Below are 19,559 nucleotides of genomic sequence, written 5' to 3'. Positions count from 1 at the left end.
GAGTATTTTAAAGGGGAGGGCGCGCTGATCCACCTCAAAGCAGACTTGAGAAAAATACTAATTATCTATCAGTTACCAGCTGGCCGGCGTGGCGAGGGGCTGCCTGCGAGAAAACAGCCAAGATCGGCTCGCGGCTCTTGCATGTACGGGCAGCTCCGGGGAACCGAGAGCCCTGATAGCTTCCAACAAACAGGCAGGCTGCCGGCGTGCCTCGTCTTGCACAGCCCCAGCTCCCTGTCCTCCTCCCAGCCCCATCGGCACAGCCTGCTGGAGGGGGGCTTCGAAAACCTTATTTTCAGCATCTGTTCTTCGCTCTCTGCTGATAAGAGGCCATTAAAAATGAAAACGAAGGCGGTGGCAGCCTTGAGGGCTTCGTATGGAACAGGCTAGCACAGTGACTTCGCTTCCGAGTTCGGTGCGATTCCCAAAAGCTGGGCTGGATGCGGTGGTCAGGGCCAGCACGGGGACTCAGGACCCCCCTGCCCACCAGCTGCCTGGCATCCTTTTGCAAAAACAGAGCTGTTTCTAGCAAATGGGGGCCCCCAAATTCATTCTCAAAGTCTTCAGCTCTATCCATCTGTCCATTTCATAAATTCACCTTTTTAAGGCTAGAAAGAACAAATTTTGATCCTCTGGTTGGATTTCCTGCACTGCTTGCCTAAGCCCCGTGCCTACTCATCCTGGATGGAGCCAACAATATCTGCTTGAAGTAGAGCTTATCTTTCAAAAGATATGTAGACTCTTAATTTAAATACTGCACGAGTTGGAGAATCCACCACATTCCTTGGTAAATTGTTCCTATGGTTAATTATCCTCACTGCTAAAAAATTTCCACCGTGTTTCTAGTCTGAATTTGCCTGGCTTCAGCTTCCAAGCACTGGATCTCATTATGTCTTTCTCTATTAGATTAAAGAGCTGTCTGCTATCAGAAACCATCTCCTGTGCAGGTACTTGCAGACTGCGATCAAGCCACCCTTACTCTTCTCTAGGAGACCTTTTATGCCGTACGGTATCTCCCTACAAGGCATCTGTTCCAAATCTTTCATCTTCTTTGGATCTCCCTCCCAAACCTTTTCTATTTTGTCAACAGGCTGTTTGAGGTGTGGACACGAGCTGCGCACACGCTGCGGCCGTGGTCCCGGGGGTGCCGTGGTTGGAGGCAGCCCCGCTCCCGGTCGGTGACACCGTCCTGCCCAGACCACCCGCGGCGTGGAGAGCTCGTGTCCACGTGGATTCTCATCCAGGAGCCCTACGCTCTCAGGATTCTCCCTTCCTAAATGTGGGAGCCACGTTCACCTCGTTTTTGTCTCACCTCTTTGCCATTGTTTGCTTGAGCTGCACATACAGGTCTCCGAGCCTGCGGGTAACTGCGTGGTAGGGCTCCATGGGACCGCAGAATATGGGATGTGATTCCCTACCATGTTCCCTTTTCCAGCTGTGACCTATCCATCGGTGTGAGCTGTGCTATCCGAGGATGGATAACTGTAAGTGTCCCAGAGGAACATCCTCCAGAGGGATTCAGGCTAAACCCTTCAAAAATAGGAGTGTGTTAGGCTACATGCTATGATTGTATCAAAAAAAACATGTCAAATCTTTTGACAAGGCTGTTTACACTGAACTACTTGGGTTGGCATTGCCTGTGCTCCGCCAGTTGGCTGGATTGTCAACAGTTCAGCCCAATATTGCAAGAGGCTGCTGGAGCTACTGGTCTGACAAAGCCTTGCTCTCGTGGTGGATTGCTCCCCGGGGCTCTGAAATGATGCGGGACAAAGCCGTGCAGGGGAATTTGTGGCTTGGAGCTTTCTTAGTGTGCATCATTTGGTGCAGTGAGTCTTAAAATATTCAGAAGCCATGAGGCTTCCTTAGCTACCAATGAAATAGGGAATGTATTTTACCGCTTTTTCTTTCCACGTGCAAACCATGCACGTCCTTTATCACACCAGGATTGTTAATTCAGCGACTCTTGGCAAGGATTGGGCCATTACTGAGCTGTCCGGTGTCACTGTCCCCGGTCCTACTGACCACAAGTTTCAGCTTTCATTGCCAGGTGCCTGTATTTCCTAACAGCTTTCCCGTTCTTCCTTGCATGCCTCTGTATTCATGTTCACAACTTATGCGGAGAATCACGCTGCATACAAACATCAGTATTTGTATACCGACTGATGGGCAATATATAACGTACGATGTTTTGCTGAATTCGTCCCTGCTTTCAGCCAGGATGGGTTCTTCAGATGGCAGTTTCAATGCAGATTTTGAGCTGAGAGGGAGGAAGGAAGCGGCCCTCTCTTCCAGCACAAATATACAGCGGCACGGCTGGGACAGGAGTGGCAGCAAATCCGACTGTCAGCGCAGCAGGACCTCGGGCAGGCAGCGCCCTCAGGGAGCCGGGCAGTCTGCGGTCCCTGAGAGGTCCTGCGGTGCCGCTGTCTCAAACCAAGCATCCCCCACGCTGTCCTGGGTGCAAGGCACTGCTGGCCCTCCTGCTCGCCGTGAGGCTCAGCAGTGGTGCAGTGAAAGCTAGGCTGGGGCTCAGAAATGTCAGCTCCTGGCGCTGGCTGGTGGGGCGCATCCTCTGTGGGGCAGTACGGCTGCCCACAGCGTGTTTGCCAAGGATCTCTCGTGTCCCAGGGCTTCCCCGAGGTTAGTGTAGCACTGGGTGCTCCAACATCCAAAGGAGATCTTAATGCAAAGGCTTGAGAATAAAAGCCCTTCCTGATCAGCACAGCTCCCAGCAGGACACAGCAGCTACGGGATCGCAGGCAGCACAGGGCGATGCTCAGACAGGCTGGGCTATGTTCAGCAAGAGTCAAAGACCCTGGTTCCCAACCACTTCTTGTCTGCAGAGCTCTGTGCTCGTGACAAGGCTTTGGACAGGAGTCAGCGCTGTGCAGGTGATGCCCAGCGCAGACTTCAGCAGCTGAACCAGGACCTGCCGGACCCTCTCCTCCCAGCCCGCCCCAGGAGCGCTGGGGCTCTCGCAGGCTGGGATGCAGCCACCAGCAGGACGCGGCATCACCACTGAGGATGGCTCCAGCGGGGGAGAGGTGCTGTCACGGGCTTGCTAACTGCGTGGGACCAGCTTGGGAAGCCTCTTGCTGCTCCCTCCTTTGCCGTTTTGGGGACAACCAGTCAAAAAGACCTTTGTGGCTTTTTCAGTTTACTTCCTGCAGTTGCAATGCACCTTGTCTGGGATAAGGGAAGGGTCTTACTACTACGTTAAAGGCGAGCACGGTGTATTTTCAATAGGTGCACCCTCCATATTTTGGCATGCACCAACCTATCCTTTTGACAGCGCTGCCCAGGGGTATCCTGCAGTGCCCAGCCTGCCCCAGCCCCACAGACGTGCCTGCTGCATCCCCCAGCTGCCTCCCAAGCCTGTCCAGCCAGGGACAGTAGCAAGCAAGCACACGACATTTCCGTGTCTCTTCCCTCCACATCAGGACAGCGGGGTGAGACACACTGCACCGGTGTGTGTTTGGTTTCCATTCCGATATTCTGCTTTCCAAACCCACACCAAGGAGCACAACCGTCTCCTTTGGTTCTTTACCCATCACGGCTGGCATCACCCCCGAGTGGTTCAGCAGGATGTCCTGGCTCGTGGCTGCTCCTCTCTCTGGATGCCTCTGTGGTTTTGAGGCACGGGAACACCTCTTTTGAACACCTCTTTTCCTGTGCAGCTTTACACTTAACTGGCAGGAGCTATCCCCCAACACGGGTACGAGTGGGATGGAGCCACCTCCTACCCCGAAGACCTTCAGACCTAACAAATGCATCCTTTAGCAGCAGCTTGCAAGGAAAGACTGAAAAAAGTGATGGACCAACCACTTCCAGGAGGGCAAGCTGTATCTAATCACGGTGCTCGTCCCAGCCACGGGTCAGCACAAGTCAGCAGTGAAGCCGCAGCCTCGGCTGAATTCAAGTGCCGGTTCGCTGACAGCTTGCTGGAGACGTGGCTGCCGCAGCGAGCAGAGCTGTCAGCGCGGTGCTGCGCTGCTCCGCTCTGCCCTCCCTTGGGGGGGAGGCAGGGACTCCTCACCCTGCCCGGGGGGACCTACGCTGAGTGCAGGGAGCGGTGTCACCGTCCCTGCAGCACCGGGGGCGGGCAGCACCCCGACAGGGGGCTCCTCTTGCCCAGGTCAGCTCCTGGTTTCACAGGAGGGACGGACACAGCGCTGAGGAGGCTGCTGCAGGCTGTCCCATCCCATCCATATGCACAATGGGCACAAGTCCCAGCGCTGTGCCAGCACCCACAGGGCAGTGAGCTCGCCGCGTCCCTGCACAAAAGCATCCCAAGACCCTTCCTACTTTCTATGGAAAGGACTTTCTTAGCAATTAAACACATCAGCTTCCAAAAATAAAAGTCATTATCGCACCTTGAGCTGACGCATCGCTCCTGGTGGGTTCTGCCCGTCTCACCATAATGTCAAATGACAGCCTCGGAGGAAGCCCGGTCGCTCCCTCTTTGTGTCACTTGTCTCATCTCAGCCCCTCTGCTCCGAAACATTCCCTAAGGAGCACAAACGCCCGCCACAGGCATGCCCACGAGGAGCTCTTGCAGGCGTTCAGGTGGCAGTGAGGAGGGCTAAAGGCGCTCGCCGCATGGCAGGGAAACCTCCACGGCAGAAATGCCTCTGGTAACAGCTGCAAGTGCTGCTGTTAAAAATACAGACAGCATTACACAAAACCGGGAGCCGGACTTCATGACCTTTTTTCCACAAAAACAGCTGTCCTACGCTCAGGCTAATTCTTGATCGGTGCAGAGGACTCCCCTGCCTGGCTGCGGACATGTGGGAGGACTTTTGGCCCAAAGCTGTGCTTCAGCTCCGAAGCACCAAGGTGCTGAGCCCACATCGCAGGCGCGTGATGCTGTGCAGCCATCCCTTAGTGGTTAAAAAACTACGTTGTTATTTTGTTGTGACTTCTAGAGATTGAGTTCCTCTTCTGATACAGGATGAACGGGGACTATACATGAAAATCAAGAACTTAAGACAAAGCTAAGAATGGCCCCATCAGATCACAGCAAAGGTCCAGCTCACCTCCTGCCTCACCTCTGACAGCAGTTGCTGGGAAATGCTTCGGGAATTGCCACGAGAACGCGTCAGGCACTTCTCCCTGTGCGTTTTTCCAGCTTTGTGATTTTTATGGACATTTATCCTCACTTTAGGGAATTCCTGCACTGGCGGTTATATTCAATCACCGCGTTTAACGATCCGTTTGGGAAAACAAACGAAAACCAGCTTAAAAGCAAGCCCTGACGTTTCCTGCACGCTTTGCTTTTCAGGGTCACCTGTGCAGGCAGAGCCCCCCGCGTTTTAGGCTGCGCACGAGCCAGCGTGCCCTGCGCATCCCGCCGCGAAACAGCACCCGGGCACGCGCTCACGTGTCTGCGGCAGGCTGCCCGAAAACGCAACCTGGAGCAGCAAGCATCTCTCCGGGGGGGCGAGGAAGGCATGCAACTTACTGTCCAGGTGGCCGACTTGGCGGTGCTGGATTGCTGGAAGGTCACCTCGAAGTGGTGGGGACCCGGGTAGTCGGTGTTGGAGGGGATGACGGGAGCTGGGGACATGGCGTCGAAGGTAGAGCTGGGCTGCGAGTAGGGCGAGTGCGTGGGGACATTGGAGGTGTGCTCGGAGCTGTAGGGGCTGGTGGAGGCTGCTCTGCTGCCGATGCTCTGATCCATGCTGTTGTTGAGCAAATTAAACTGGGACTGGAGGAAGGGAAAAGGGGAGGAGGGAAAAAAAGAAAACACCAGCCAGTTTAGAGACATGGAAACCTCAGCTGCACTTCTTCAGGACTTCGGGTGTCCTGTTACAGCCTCCTTAAAGGGCCAGCGTGCGGGGAGCCAGGGGAGCTGTTCTGGGTCGGCGTGGTTTGTAAACAGGTCACCGCTTGTGTCGAGGATGAACCTAATGCGTGTAAGTCGCCCCCTTCTACCAGCCTCGTCCTCACCGGAGGCAGCCAGATGCCGAGACCCCCGGATTTCTCGCACGTTTGGCTGCGGATAACTTTTTTGTTAGCAGGGAGCAGGCATGCGTTTTGGGGGTTTTGCTGGGATAGGGGCAATGTCCTATTGCACCGAGCGGGGGGAACAATGACCATTAGACTATGAATTCTGCTAGGCGAGGACAACAGAAAGGCTCTTTTTGTCCCCAAAGTTAAGCAGGTTCTCAGAGGTTTCCGGAACCCCACCAGACCCATCAAGGTTACACATTGCCAGTAAAGGACTGCTCAGTGCCGCACCTCCACTGCAGGAACACCAGCCAAAACCATGCCCCGTAAAGCAGGGCCAGACCTCACGCAGGGCAGGAGGGGACCGAGGGTCCCGCAGCACTGCTGGGAGCTGCTGGGAGCCACTGGGAGCTGCTGGGCTCCGTCTGGGATGCGGGATGCCGGCTGCCCCGAGCGAAGACCTCGCTCCTGCAGCGGGAAGGAGATGCCCTCTCCCCAGCAGCCGCGGCTTCGTGGTGCTGTGAATCGCCTGCACGGCTCTGGCGCCCGGCGCTCGCCCCCGGATGCCTCCAGCTGGACCCTGCGAGCAGCTCAGCCTCTGCAGAGCCCTGCGTGGCGGCACTGCCCGCCCGAGCTGCTCGGTACCTGAAACCTCTGGGCAGCCGCCTTCTTTGCCAACAGATCGTTCCCATCGCATTGCTGAAAATCCGACCTGTTATCCAGGCATACTTTCTGCATTCATTCACTTCTCGTGCATGTGCGTGTGCGCACCGTTTCTGGGAGGATTTCCCTGCCACGAGTACGAAGAAGGAGCTCTGAATGGTGGTTTGTGTAATTCATTTCATAGCTGGGGTGTTTGCTTTTAGTGGCTTTCACTGATGCAAGTTTAATTTGGGGAAAACCTCAAACCTACAAAGTGCATAAGCTGTGATGCAGCACACTGCAAATAAGGTCACAGAGCAAACTTACCTATTTACACATCTACTGGCTCTTGTTCCATGCACACTGGGCCAAAACCTGGCTTTTTACTTTTTATTCTTATTCATCTTCTGAACAATTATCATCAGATATTTCCAGTAAAAAGCTGGCAGCTCTTTTATCTGCAGGTGTAGCCTCAGCAAAAGACATTCTCAAAATTAGCGTGGCTAAAATGGCCTTAACCTTTCATCTGAAAATCAGACCTTTTTTTTTTTTTTTTTTTCCTTTTTCTGTGGTAGACAGGTAAACTAATACTCAAAAGAGAGAAAAAAATCCCAAAGTTGGCTGCTTCGCCAAGCAGGTAGAATGTTTTTCCCCCAAGTCTGCAATCCCCGATTTGCTCAAGGGCTGTCCCCCCGGCTGCTGAGCACCACCGAGGGCAGCCCTAGGAAGCCAGGAGTCACCAGAAGGCAGCGATGCTTGTCAGCCCTCCCCTGGCCACGAGCAGCAGGCTCGGTGATCTGCCTTTTCCCTCGGCAGGCTGCCGGGCTGCGAGGCTCACAACTTAGGAATCAAGAGACGTGTTTTGACTTGGGAGCCAAACCTCACCCAAATGCGTACGATGTATAATGGCTTAAACGCAATCAGCCTTCTCCAGGAAAGTTCTCCTGTTGTCTGCATCTCTCGCAAGGTCGTTGGAGTCTGTGACTAACTGGAGGAATGCTGAACAAGATCCGACTTGCTTTTACAAATACAGCCATTTTCTCCCCTAAAAACATGTGCATAAACCCCTCTATTCCTCCTCGCTGCTCTATAAATAGCCCTGCTAACGATAAACAACGCCCATCCGGGCTTTCCACGATCCCTGACTTCACCTGGAGAAAAATTTACAAGAAACTTCAACAAAATGGGAATTAAAAGTGCCCGTGGAGAGCCGCTGGCACCCAGCTGGGAGCCTGCCCCGCCGCAGCCGGCTGCCAGCAGGACCCCAGGGACGGCGCAGCCCTGGTGACCGGTGACACTCGGCGGGGCTGGGAGGTGTGAGGCACATCGCACAGGAGGAGGAACACAAGAGGAAAAAGGATTGTTATTTTTTAGGGGAGCACTGCGAAAGCGCAGCCCGAACAACCCGCGGAAATTGAGATTGAACCGTTTTGTTCTCCTGCAGTGACCGGGACATGGAAGGGCTGCAGGGAGCACGCGGAGCACACACCCTGTACCCAGCCACGGGCGGTTCTTTAGGAATGAACAGGGAGAAAGTGCACTTCCCTCGACGAGCACACAAGCCGACTTTTAGCACTGACACTGCACACGCATGGACATAGCCAGACAAAAGCAGGCTGGGTTCGCACCGCCAGGCAGCTCAGGAGCGGGTGCCGTCCCAGTTACTCATATCCTGTCGAAATGGGAAATAAACAGGAAGCTTTTTGCCTCCTGGCGATGCCTGCTGCTCGGGAGCTAGCACTCTGGAGCTGCCGTGTAGAGAGTTAAGGCCTCCCCTGGAAATGGCAGGAAGAGTGGCTGGAAATGTGCAGAGGGAAGGGCAGCTGGAGAAAGGGGCCGACTTAGGCCATCGTCCTCAACTGCAGTGTTCTAGTTAATTTTGGTTAAAGTGAAGATGTATGACATAAAAAAGTGCTTTCTCCTAGAAAATTTATCTCCTGAACTAAGTGAATCGGGTTCCTTTGAGCCAGCTGATGCTCGGGCTATACAAAGGTGGGAGAGCCCGCTTTTGCTGATTAGAAGATCCCCTTAAGCCTTTTTCACCCCAATTACTACTATTTCTCTGCGTGTTTGGTGGGGTTTTTATAAGCAGTCTCACTAGTCTATCTGGCTCATGGTACATTCTGGTTACAAAGCAGCAGGCGAAGCCCGCGGATACCCGGCAGGGATACGCAGAGCCAAGTGAGTAAATGACTAACTCGTCTTTTAAGACCGAGTACATTTTGGAAACATTCTCTTAGCAGACCAATCCAAGCATGGGTGTTTGTGTGTATGTATGTCAACAAATCCAACGCAGTGCTTGTGTGTGTATATATGCAAATATATGTATGTGTGTTCATACACACACCTATATAAATATCCACATGGCTGCAGTAACGGCATCCCAAGCAGCAGCATTACAAAGAACCCAGTACTTACATGCTTCTACTATTCACATAAGACAAAAAGGAGAAATGAAATAATTCCTGGTTGGGAAGTGCAACGGCACACCTTTCTGTCTATAACTGCATCTGTATCTAAGTTTTTTTGAACACCAGACAGCAGATCCAAAAACCTTTTGACTAAGAAAGCAGCCTCAGCTCTTAAGGACAGGGATGAAGCTCTGCTGCCCGCAAGCACAGGTGCTATTTCGTCTGCTCTATCCTTCCAGCCTCCAAGCCATGAAAGGAAAAGCTGCCTGGGGATGTGACACATGCCAGGAGCTGCAGTGCCTGCAGGGCTCAAGGTGCCAAGCACCTCTGGGCTCCGCAGGCAGCGTTTCCTCCTAGGGATGCTCACAGCTGCCCTTCGCCTTCAGCTGGGTTTCTCCAGTGCAGGCACACCCCAGTTTGCATATACAAGGGGTTAGGGAGCCCGTGCCCATTTACGCAAAAGGTTTAAGTCACCCTCTGCAATGCACAGCACGGGAAAACACGAGAGAAACGCGCAGCGAGCCGATGAAGCTGCAACCATCCCAAGTGGGCACAGCTCATTCTCCTCATGCTGCCGACTGCCTCCGGTGCAGAGAGTGCTGGGTCCCAGAGGTGGGCCCCTCCAGAGCCCCGTGTCCCCGGCACATCCTGGGCAGCAGCAGCACGAAGGCTCCGCGAGCAGAGCCAGGGCACGCGGCCGCAGCACGCTCCTGCCACGGCGGCAGGGCACGACTCCAGGCAAGGAGCAACAAGGCAAAACCTGCTAGCAAAGAGAAGCACCTACCGTGGTATAATGCTGCATCGGGTCGCTGATGTACAGCATTTTAGTCTTCGTGGGAGTTACAGACCAGTGGGAACCTTCCCGCCAGAGGAGTCATGGGGTCGGGGGGCGATGGAGCAGGCGGCCGGGGAGCTGCGGTGCCGGACCATGGGGAGCGGGGCCGCGGAGGCAGTGCCAGGGATGCTGCGCTGGCCACCTGTGTGCGGTCTGTTGGCTTTTTTGCTTTTTCATCTCCCTTAGTTCTGTCAACTAGCTGCATCCAACAACAAAACGGGGCCCACCCCCTTCTGTCCCTCATGACTATTCATTAAAGCGCGGGGCAGGCCCCAGCTTGCCCAGCGATGGACTAGGCTGTACCAACCATCCCCACCGAGGGGAGCGGGGGTCCTGCTCCGTAATTAAACCCGGCCAGGCTTAATTCCGGAGAGCCGCTTGCAGCGTCGCTGGAGTCAAACCCCATCCCCAGAGAAGCCTTTCTTCACAGACCGGGGTGGCTGTGGCTGGGATAACTCCAGCTTGTACTCGTGGAGCTGGACGTGCCAGTCATGGCCATCACTCTGTCCTTCTGTCCCTCCATCCACCCCAGCCTGGGCCCTGGGGGGTGTCTTTCAGGTGCACCCCAGTGGCATTACAAACCCCATCAACAGCTCGCATCAGGGCTCTCCTGGCTCGAATCGTCCTGGAGGTCCCATTGACAAAAACACCCGGAGGCCAGGTAGCCACCCGTGCCCCAGCGCCGCAAGCCTTACATCTGCCAATACATGCTCTTCTCCTCCCTGCCATCCTGTCCTATTTCACTGATTTGTTTCACCGAGAGATGTTCCGAAGAAGCCTCACAAGGTTAGATGTTTACCCAACATCTGGCTGAAAGCAGGGCACGACGTCAGAAGCAGCAGGACCGCCGGCTACAGCACAAACCCCGCGATGAGTCAGGTTTCCTTATGACTCGAGGCAGGGGCTGGAATGGTCCTCACTTCAGCCAGAGCCCGCTGCGGAAGTCTGCGTCTTACAGCAGAGGGGGAATTCAAAGAGTGGTGGGCTGTATTGTCAACGATGGAGCCAGTGTGGATCACCCCCCGGTGTGCATGCACGGACCCGTGCACAGCCAGCTCGCAGCAGCACCTAGGCAAAGCCTTAAGCACTGCACAAGCTGCCGGTCCTGAAGCTGGGAAAAAAGTAAGGGTGGCTGAGGAGCTGTTCACGTTTAATTACAGCAGTTCCTCCCGCAGGACCCTGAGATGTTTTACAGGTTCGGTGGAGCGATCCAACGTCCATGTGTTGCTGACACGGAGCGCCCCAGCCGCCTGGAGTCCAGTCACCGAGCACGGGGGTGTCCTCCGGGCAGCCACCGAGCACCAGCCCCAGAGCCAGGAGCTGCAGCACCACTGCTCCCCACGTGTTTGCCTCTGGCATCCTCCGGATACCGCCGGTACTCAGCAGCTGCTCCTTCCCTGGTCCCACCTCCGCGGCAGGCTGGCTGCATCACTTCACCTGTGCGTTTATTTTTATCCACGTCAGCCTGCCACACTTCCCGGTGACAGCAGCTAGCAGAAGCTCGCTCCGGGCTCAGCACTACAGCATGTAGTGGTTGCACGATGGGGCCAATACAAATATTTACTGCTGGCTCATTACTGTGAGCGAGGGCCAGGAGCTGGCTCTGCCTCTCTGCTCGTTGCCCCTGCGAGCCCGCAGCCCGCTCACAGCGAGCGTCTGCTGCGGGTGGCCTCGGTCACGGCGGCGATGCGGAGCCGGGCGGCCGAACATCAGTGCCGGGGCAGCTCCACGGTTATTAGCACAGGGGGCTCCACCTGAGCCGTCTGCCAGGCTCAGGCTCCTGCCCCGCTGCAGACAAAGGCCCGCAAGAGAGGGAAAGTAAGCTAAAAGCGAGGGAAAAGGGAGCTGGGGGAGGGGATGCAAGCTGGCGAGGAGGGAAACGGGGGCTTTGTGGAGGGAGATGCTGAAACGGCCAGAGCTGCCTCATGCTGGGGAAGGGATGGATGCTCCTGGGAGGCCGCAGGGCTTGGGAGGAGCGTGAATGCGGCAGCACACACTCTGGGAGCATTATAGAGGCTCCTGCTGCCTTTGAGATGTCTGGTAGAGGATTTTTAATGCCTGGCTGGGCAGGGGGAGATCCTGATGCCAGATGGGCAGTGGTTACACTGTGCGAACCAAGCCCTCGGCTTTCAGAAGAGATGGCAAGCTGATCTCTGTGAAGGGTTTTATCCCTGGTGCACCTCCAGCACTCAGGAAATGAAAAGAGAAGCATGGCCTCTGCAATTTTAAAACCGAGTAATTTTGAGGAGCCTGTTCCTGACAGAGCACAACCTAACCAGCAAATCGGAGAGACTTTTTGTTACCGAAGACAGTCCTTCCTGCCGTGCCCTTCCTCTCTGAAGGTCCGTTCAGAAGGCCCCACCGCAGCAGGGAATGACGTGGCCCTTCAGAAGCCCTGGCTGCAGAGCAGCTTGCAAACAACTTTTACTACACAGCATGTTTATACCTGAGCAAATTATACTCTATTTCTGTCGAGGTACTCGAGCTCCACCGTCGTCACAGCGCAGAAGCCCTGCTGCATGTTTAAGCAAGCAGGAGGAAGATGCAAGTGCCCAGCACAGAGCCTGCTTCCTACAGTCACTGTGACCATGCACTTTACCTCGGCTGTGAGAGCTGCCTTCTTGCTTCCCAGCCCCAGAACTGCGACTGTCGGTGCTGCTGTTGAGAACGGCCTAGAGGATGAGCAGACAGCTTCTGCTGCTGCTGCACCTGAGGAGTATTTCATTGGCACTGCCCCAACTTGGCCAACCAGCCACTGAAACTCCACCTGACAGAAATATCATGGCCATGCTGGCAGAAGCAAGATTGCAATAACCTCAGCCTAGTGTTGTCTGCTTGTCCTGCCAGGCTGTTAAGATGCAAATCCTTTCCAAACAGAGGAGAGTCCAGAAAAATCTATGAATACGTACCCACTATTTTACTGAGCATTTTACCATAGGGCTGCAAAACTGCAGCACGTCCCTTATCAGACACTAAACAAATAATATCAGTGCTGCACCTGTAGTGTTTCTGTTTGGTTTATGAATCACCAAGTTCCCATTTTCTACCCTAAAGGCACCCAGTCACCAGCAGGAAGACAAGCCTGTATGTGACGTACACTCACCATCACGGAGTCGTTGATGCCTCTCAGCTGGAAGACGTCCATTGTCACCTCCGTGCGGTTGGAGACCTCGCTGCTGCCTGCATGGCTGGACGGAGGGAGGTCGAAGTAGGTGCTGTCTGGTTCCCTGTGAGAAAGCGATGGCAGACGGTCAGCTTTCCAGCTCTCCAGCACAGCCTGCACCGTTTCGAAGGGCCACAGATCACAATAACAGGCCGTGCTCAGCCCAGGCTGGTCAGTGCTGGCAGATGCCCTCTCCCCAGCACGCTGTGCTATAGGGGCATGGGCAGGGGCTGGTGCTGTGCTGCTGGGGCCAGAGGAGCTTCCATCAGGCAAGGTACAACGGACCTGGGCTGCTCCTCTCTAAGCAGAGATGAGTCAGTCTCCTCTCCCCAGCTGCTGTGGAGGCATTACTGACCCTGCTGCCCGAACACCTTCGTTTCCTCGAGCAAAAAGCGTGCCCAGATGCTGACCTCTGATGTGCAAGAACACCCTTTGTTGCGTTCGTTCCTTTGGATTTATGTTGCGTGTTGGAAATACTGCTGGTTGCACAACCCTTCTCAGAAACAGTTTCCAAAACCTCTGTGGGGCCCTGCATTCGGTGTACGCAAACTCCCCAGCCTCTGACTGTCTAGCATCACCGAGGCAAAGGGGTTTGGGAAATGAAATAGTCTGAACAGAGAGATTGCAGCCTGGGAGCAAAATTCTGAATGCAGAAAAGGAATATGTGAAAACTGGAGCATGTGAAAGAAACTTGTCTCCCTCCAGGCCGTATTGATGAGATGTGCTAACACAGATTGCACAGCAAAGGGGCACCGCTGCCTCAACACAAATGATCAAATACCACTTACAGTGTGCTCCAGAGGTGCTCAAACGTTGTACCTTCATCAGCTGGAGACGACTCAGACATCTTCGCAGAGGGGGAGTCTGACAAAGGATAAATCACTCTAGGGGCAAAGAAAAACAACAAGGTTAGCATTGCTGGAGAGCCATACCTGATCGAGGGGGGCAGCAGGATTCCCCCACAGCCGCTCAGTGCCTTCCGTCAGCACAGCGTTGGCTTCTGGTTTTGCACAGAGAAAGGCCAGCGAAGCACCACGGCCGTGTCCTTGCAGCAGCCCTCTGGCTGCAGGAGCTTTCTCGTAAGGGTGGTATTTCGGGTGATGACAGCATTCTTACACAGATGTGGGTATTTTGGAAAGGGCCAAAGTGGCAGGGTGCTTGGATGTCAGCCCATTTCTGCTAAACGCTGATCCTGTGACTCAGGGCTCCCATCTGAGATGCTTACAGAGCGCTCCAGCAGCGTTCAGCACTGCCACACGCGGCCTCCCCAGCCCTGGGGTACTCTGACAGCTATTCTTAGCAATCGCTTTGGACCAGGTTCATTCAGAAAAGGGCTTAGATTTCTCAGATATACCAAACTCTCGAGTATGAGGCCTCTGAATAAAACCGAAACCTCAAGTTAGGTAGCAAACAAAGTCTTACAGTAAGAATCAGAGCCCAAGGCGCCCTTGGTGCTGCTCCCCTGAGAGCGCCCTGCCTGCCCGGCTGCTCAGTGGCCAGCAGAGGAGGGGGGAAACCCTCTGCTGCAAAGCTGGTGCACGCGGGGCAGACCTTTGTGTCCCTGAATCAGGGCAGTGCCAGGAGTTCAAGACAAGGGCTGGCCCCCGTAGGCTGCTGTACGGAATCTCCACCTGCTCCGAGCAAGGCAAGGCAGGAAGGCAGGAGCACCGAGCACCGAGCACCGGAGCTCAGGCGTCTCCACTACCCAGTGGCAACTTCAGAAGAAGTCTGCCTGTGCTCTGTTATGGTGTAGCTCCTGGAGCCTGGTTTGTCCATTTTAGGCACAATACAATTTTTATCCCAGGAATGTTATTTGCCAATAGACTAACGTATTCTTCTCGTGAACATTTAGTTGCAAATACCCAGAAATCTGTAAAGGCATAAAGACAGCTCGGTAAACTCACACAGGAGACACAATACAGCACCCTTCAATTTACTTGTTCAGACATCAGAATGACTTTCCCAATTCTAAGCAGCTTGCAAATATTATTGAATGTTATATTATGCTTTCCAAGTAAACCAAGGCAGAAGTGTTGCCTCTCCTGTAAAGGTACAGAAGCAAAGCTGAGAGAAGTGCACCATTTACCCAGAACTGCATACAGGAAATATGTGGGAAAGCCAGCTCGGTGAAAGTTTTCTGAATGCTGCTGTGCTGCACAGCCACCGAGCCATCCTTCATCCCGTCTGCTCCTCCTGCCCCTGGCCGTGAGATCGGGAGGGAGATGTCCCACCTGCAGAGCAGCCACGCGATGCCACGGGCACCTACACCTGCGCCGAGTGCTCAGCAGTGCTCCTACTTGCTCCTATGGCCAGGCTCTTTTATGGTGAACAGGACGCACAGAGGAAACCCACCAGAAATGTGTATGGCTACGAGTGCCCATGGGTGGCCACCGTCTGGTCCTGCTTTGCAAAAGTGTGGTTCTGTAAGAGCAAGGGCGATCTGTGGCTGCTCCAGAGCCTGCAGACATGCTCAGATGGAAAAGGCAATGCACAGGAGGTGCTTCAGGCGTTGTAACCCCCAGGGAAGCCGCATTGTTTGCCAGCACGACCTGCTCTTTGGAGAAACGGGTGATGATACGTGGCAAAACCCGCTGTGACCGCATGGACAGAGCACGCCTGGCTCAGCTGCAATGTGCCGGGAGCCACAGACAGCCCGAGGGCCCACAGCATCCCGGCCTCTTTCTCTGAGCGTGCCAGGGCCTTTCCTGGGTGCCTGTGCCCCCTGCCAAGCCCGCGGGAGAGGCAGCGTGTTGCAGAGGGCCGGGCTGCAGCCATCTTGAGCAGCCTGCTGCCTTCCTCTGCCCGCAGCCGGGCTGCGCGACCATCCTCCTCCTCCCCAGGAACCACAGGGACGGCTTCCCTGCCCCTCCTAACACACACACACGGCCCAGCCGAGACCTGGCTACTCCTTTTACCCAACCGAGGGTTACCATCTTGTTTCAACTCAGTACCGCCGTGTAATACTGAAAGCCCGAAGGCTTCCTGCTCTCCGATCTCAGGCTGCCGGCCGCAGAGAGCAGCCGCTTTCCGAGCGGGCGATGTTTGGGTGAGCCCAGCTGCGGGGCCGGCCTCGGGGCCCTTTCCGTGGGCTCTCTGAGTCAGCTGGAGGCTGGGCGGCTTCGGGAGCAACAGGCGCTGTATCAGGCGTTAAAACGAAAGCAGGGTGGTGTCCCCTGAAAGTTGACCCCCACGCTGTTTTTTTGCCACATCTGTGACTCACCTGAGTCACACAGCGCCTGCAGGTGCTCTTCCAGGAGGGCTCGGCACAGCAGCAGAGAGCTGGCTCCCCACACGTCTGCTCGCAGAAGAGCCAGCTCGTGAAAGTCTCGTGTCCACCCACCCCTCCTCGTCCCACGAGTAAATGGAGAGAAACAAAAGGATGGAAGCAGCAGTTCTGAGAAAAGCTTAGAGCTGCCGCGGGGCTTCTGCTGGGGGCCTTACCCTGTATCCATGTTGCTTTCCATGGCCCAAGGTGTCGGCAATGTCAAGAACGAGCCAGGCCTTTTCTTTCAGCAGAGAAAGCACCTCTGCACCGCCCCGTGCTGTGTGGTCATGATGGGTGACACCAGCTCTAACCACGTGGCTGCACTCGCTTTCAACAGAAAAAAAATCTGAATATTTTAAGGGCGTTTTGGAAGTTCCCTTTCTCTTTCAAAGCACAATCGGTGTTTGCAAAGCCAGGCCAGCGTCCTCTCACACCCAAACACTTACACTCCATGGTACAGAGAGCATCCTGGCTGTCAGCTTCCCTCATGCAGTGACTGCTGCACGTTCTGGGAAGGTTTCCCTGTAGCGATAGTGACAGTCTAAGTCCTGGCCTCTGGGACGATAAGGAGTTGCAGAAGACTGCAAACAGCATCCCCCAAAGCTGGCAGCAACTTTCATGGTGTAATTTGCTCTAAAATGAGGTGCTGTGGAGGCGTTTGCAGTCGAGCTGGATGGGAAGCAGGGAAGTGACTGCGGTGAGGTCCAGCAGAAGGAAATCATGTCCTACTGGAAGCCGCAGAGGCCCTTGGCACAGGTTAAATGGAGGTGAGCTAGGAAGAGCTGTGGGGACTAATTCTGCCTTGCTAGAGCAGCATTACTAGATCACTTGGATGTAATTACCTCCCAGTGCCTGTAAACTATGCAAATAGCACTGGGAGGTGACTACCCCGAGGCTAAACACACCGGCAGCAGCTAGGAAACAGCCCCAGCAGCTTCAGCCTCTGTCACTTCCAGTCTCCCACAGCAGCTTGGAGGATCTGCAGCCTCTGCCGTAACAGCGCCAGCTCCCCGACATCGCCCTGACACCTCTTCCCAGCACCAACGTTTGAGGAAAGGCCCGAGATAACACTTTGACTTCTGCACAGAAGAGCTCTCTAGTGAAACCACCGGGAGGATTTCCACACTGACACCCCCAGAGACCCACATCTGCTCATTAAACTGAAGACCTCTTCATCTAGGGAACGGTGCAGCAGGGGTCCTCCATCCCTTCTGTCTCAGAGCAACACGGATGTGACGGGGCAGCAAGGCTGCTTGGAGTGACGTGCGGTGACGGCTGCGACACAGGACCGAGGGGGCTGTGGCCTCGGGCACATGCAGAGCTGGGGGCTGTCTGCAGGCAGGCCATTCACCTGATTTATTGCAGGCTTTTAGAGGAAGAAAGACTGAAACATGCAAACTAGGGGGTTCGGTGCGTGGAACTAATGCTGCTTACGCGATTTGCTTGTTTCCACGTGGGAGCTGCCTCTCCGCATGCCTTCTCGAGTCTCCTCCACCATTCACTGGATTGTTGCTTCCCTCTGTTGCTAGTTAGTGCATTGCAGGGAAATTGCACAGTGAAAAATCAGCTGGAAGTACAGAGACAAAGCCTGCAAGGAGGAAACAGCCCACGGTTGCTTGTTTTAGGGACCTAGCTCAGTACACGGCCAGATTAGCAGTGACGTGGGGGCTGCCACCTCCCTCCACCGAGCTGCTGAACTGTGCAGCATGGGATGGGATGTGTCACTCCAGGGGCACAATTTCTTCTTATTTTGACCACTGGCTCTGAAAATATTCTTAGAATTATTACAAATTCAACGTCCTTCTTTCATCAGCATAAGGAAGGGGTACCAGAAGTGTAACAAGGGGGATGAAGCCTTGCTGGGAGGTGATGCCTGGCTGCCGCGTTCCTGTGGTCTCTAGAAGGAGCACCCCTCATCTCACCATTAACTTTAAGCCTCAGTTTTGGATACCTGGAAACGTCTGCAGCTATTTCACCAAGCAGTAACATATTCACCACTATCCTGCCACCTCCAACAACCCAGAATGAAATGTGACAACATTTTTTCAGCTACCTTACAGGGAGATAAATGCACACAAACCTGCATAACAGGGCTATTCCTAATCTCTAGAGGCTCTTGGCCCATCCTGAGAAAGGAAGGCCTCGGGAACCCGATCAAGCCATACATGTCTATAAATCTGCACTGCTGAGATACTGAGTAAGGAATCACTCTGTCCCCATGCAGTAAGTAGTGTGCACTGCACTGAGCTCACAGTGCTGGGATCGGGACTTTTGAGAGCTCTCAGACCAGGCCGCAGAGCATTGCTTGATGTTTTGTGGACTTGTATCTGTGCCTCCTCTCCTCCCCTCCACTGCACGCTGAGAATCATCCGGCTCATCCAGCCTGCAGCAAAGTTAACGTTTGCAAAATGTAGATAGGTTCCAAGGTCGCAACATCACCTGTGCTCATGCTCACTTGTCCCTGATTAGTAAATTCACACATGCAAAACAATGCTTAGAAAAGTGAGCAGGAGTGAGTGAGACCAAATCCTCTCTGACAGACTCAGAAGTCGACAGACAGGAGTCCCTCGCAGCTCGTGATGGGCAGGAGGTGAGAAGAGCCGGCTGTCCCTCCTGCACCTGGCAGCCAAGCACCAGCCCTGAGCGCAGACCCGACCCCGCCGGAGCCGGGCAGCAGGCAACCAGCCACAGCATCCCGCGTGTGTCCATCCCCTCCTCTGCTGCTTCATCCCACACTTGGCTGGTCTTTCCTCCACAAGTGCTTTAACTCTGGATCTAAGGCACTTTGGAGCAAACTTTCGAAGATTTCTTAATTTTGTATAAGCACCCTACAAAGCAAAACGGCCACGAGTCATCTGCCGGCTGCGCTACTGAGAGGGTCTGTGCTGAGTACCGCACACACACAAATAGCAAGGGGTTTCCTTTTGTCTTTTTTCCTCCTACCTGCTCTGGCTCCCCAAGCGTTTCGAGTTCCCCCGGAGGTCTCCCGCAGACAGGAGCGGCCTGGGATTGAGGATCTATGTTATTTACTGCACTACAATCTAGTAGCGTCCCGGTCGCCTAGGCAATGACATTGGAGCTGTTGAAAGCTATGTGAAAAGTGAGGCAAAGGCTTGTGCGCTCCTTCCTGGAATACGAGGCAGTTACAAGGGGGTGGGGAATGCTCAGCCAAGCGTGCTGGGGAATTAAGCTGGTCACCAGTGCCAAAGTGACTCCGGGGCAAGCCAGCCCTCTGGGGCTCCAGCAGCAGAGCCACAGAGCAATGCTCGCCCGAGATGGCTGCTGTCGGGTCGG

The 19,559-nt window shown here is 54.6% G+C and overlaps 1 protein-coding gene across 5 annotated transcripts in view; it reads right to left on the bottom strand.

Annotated features, from left to right (window-relative positions):
* Positions 1-19,559, bottom strand: part of TP73 (tumor protein p73) — a 39,033-nt gene that overhangs the window by 16,917 nt on the left and 2,557 nt on the right. For 2 of the 5 annotated variants that reach the window (XM_066982311.1, XM_066982313.1), the window contains exons 2-4: positions 13,789-13,884; positions 12,941-13,064; positions 5,462-5,707 (exon numbers count right to left, since the gene is read on the bottom strand). In XM_066982311.1, coding sequence (XP_066838412.1) covers positions 5,462-5,707; positions 12,941-13,064; positions 13,789-13,884 — 466 coding nt within the window. Of the gene's footprint in view, positions 1-5,461; positions 5,708-12,940; positions 13,065-13,788; positions 13,885-16,441; positions 16,547-19,208; positions 19,439-19,559 lie in introns of those variants that run through there. The other 3 variants (XM_048067344.2, XM_013194785.3, XM_066982312.1) reach the window with 3 other exon arrangements.

The sequence above is a fragment of the Anser cygnoides genome, chromosome 23 (assembly GCF_040182565.1).
Source record: "Anser cygnoides isolate HZ-2024a breed goose chromosome 23, Taihu_goose_T2T_genome, whole genome shotgun sequence".
NCBI classification, from domain to species: domain Eukaryota; kingdom Metazoa; phylum Chordata; class Aves; order Anseriformes; family Anatidae; genus Anser; species Anser cygnoides.
Note: the sequence above shows the minus strand (reverse complement) of the source record. Positions and strands in the feature narration are given on the sequence as shown.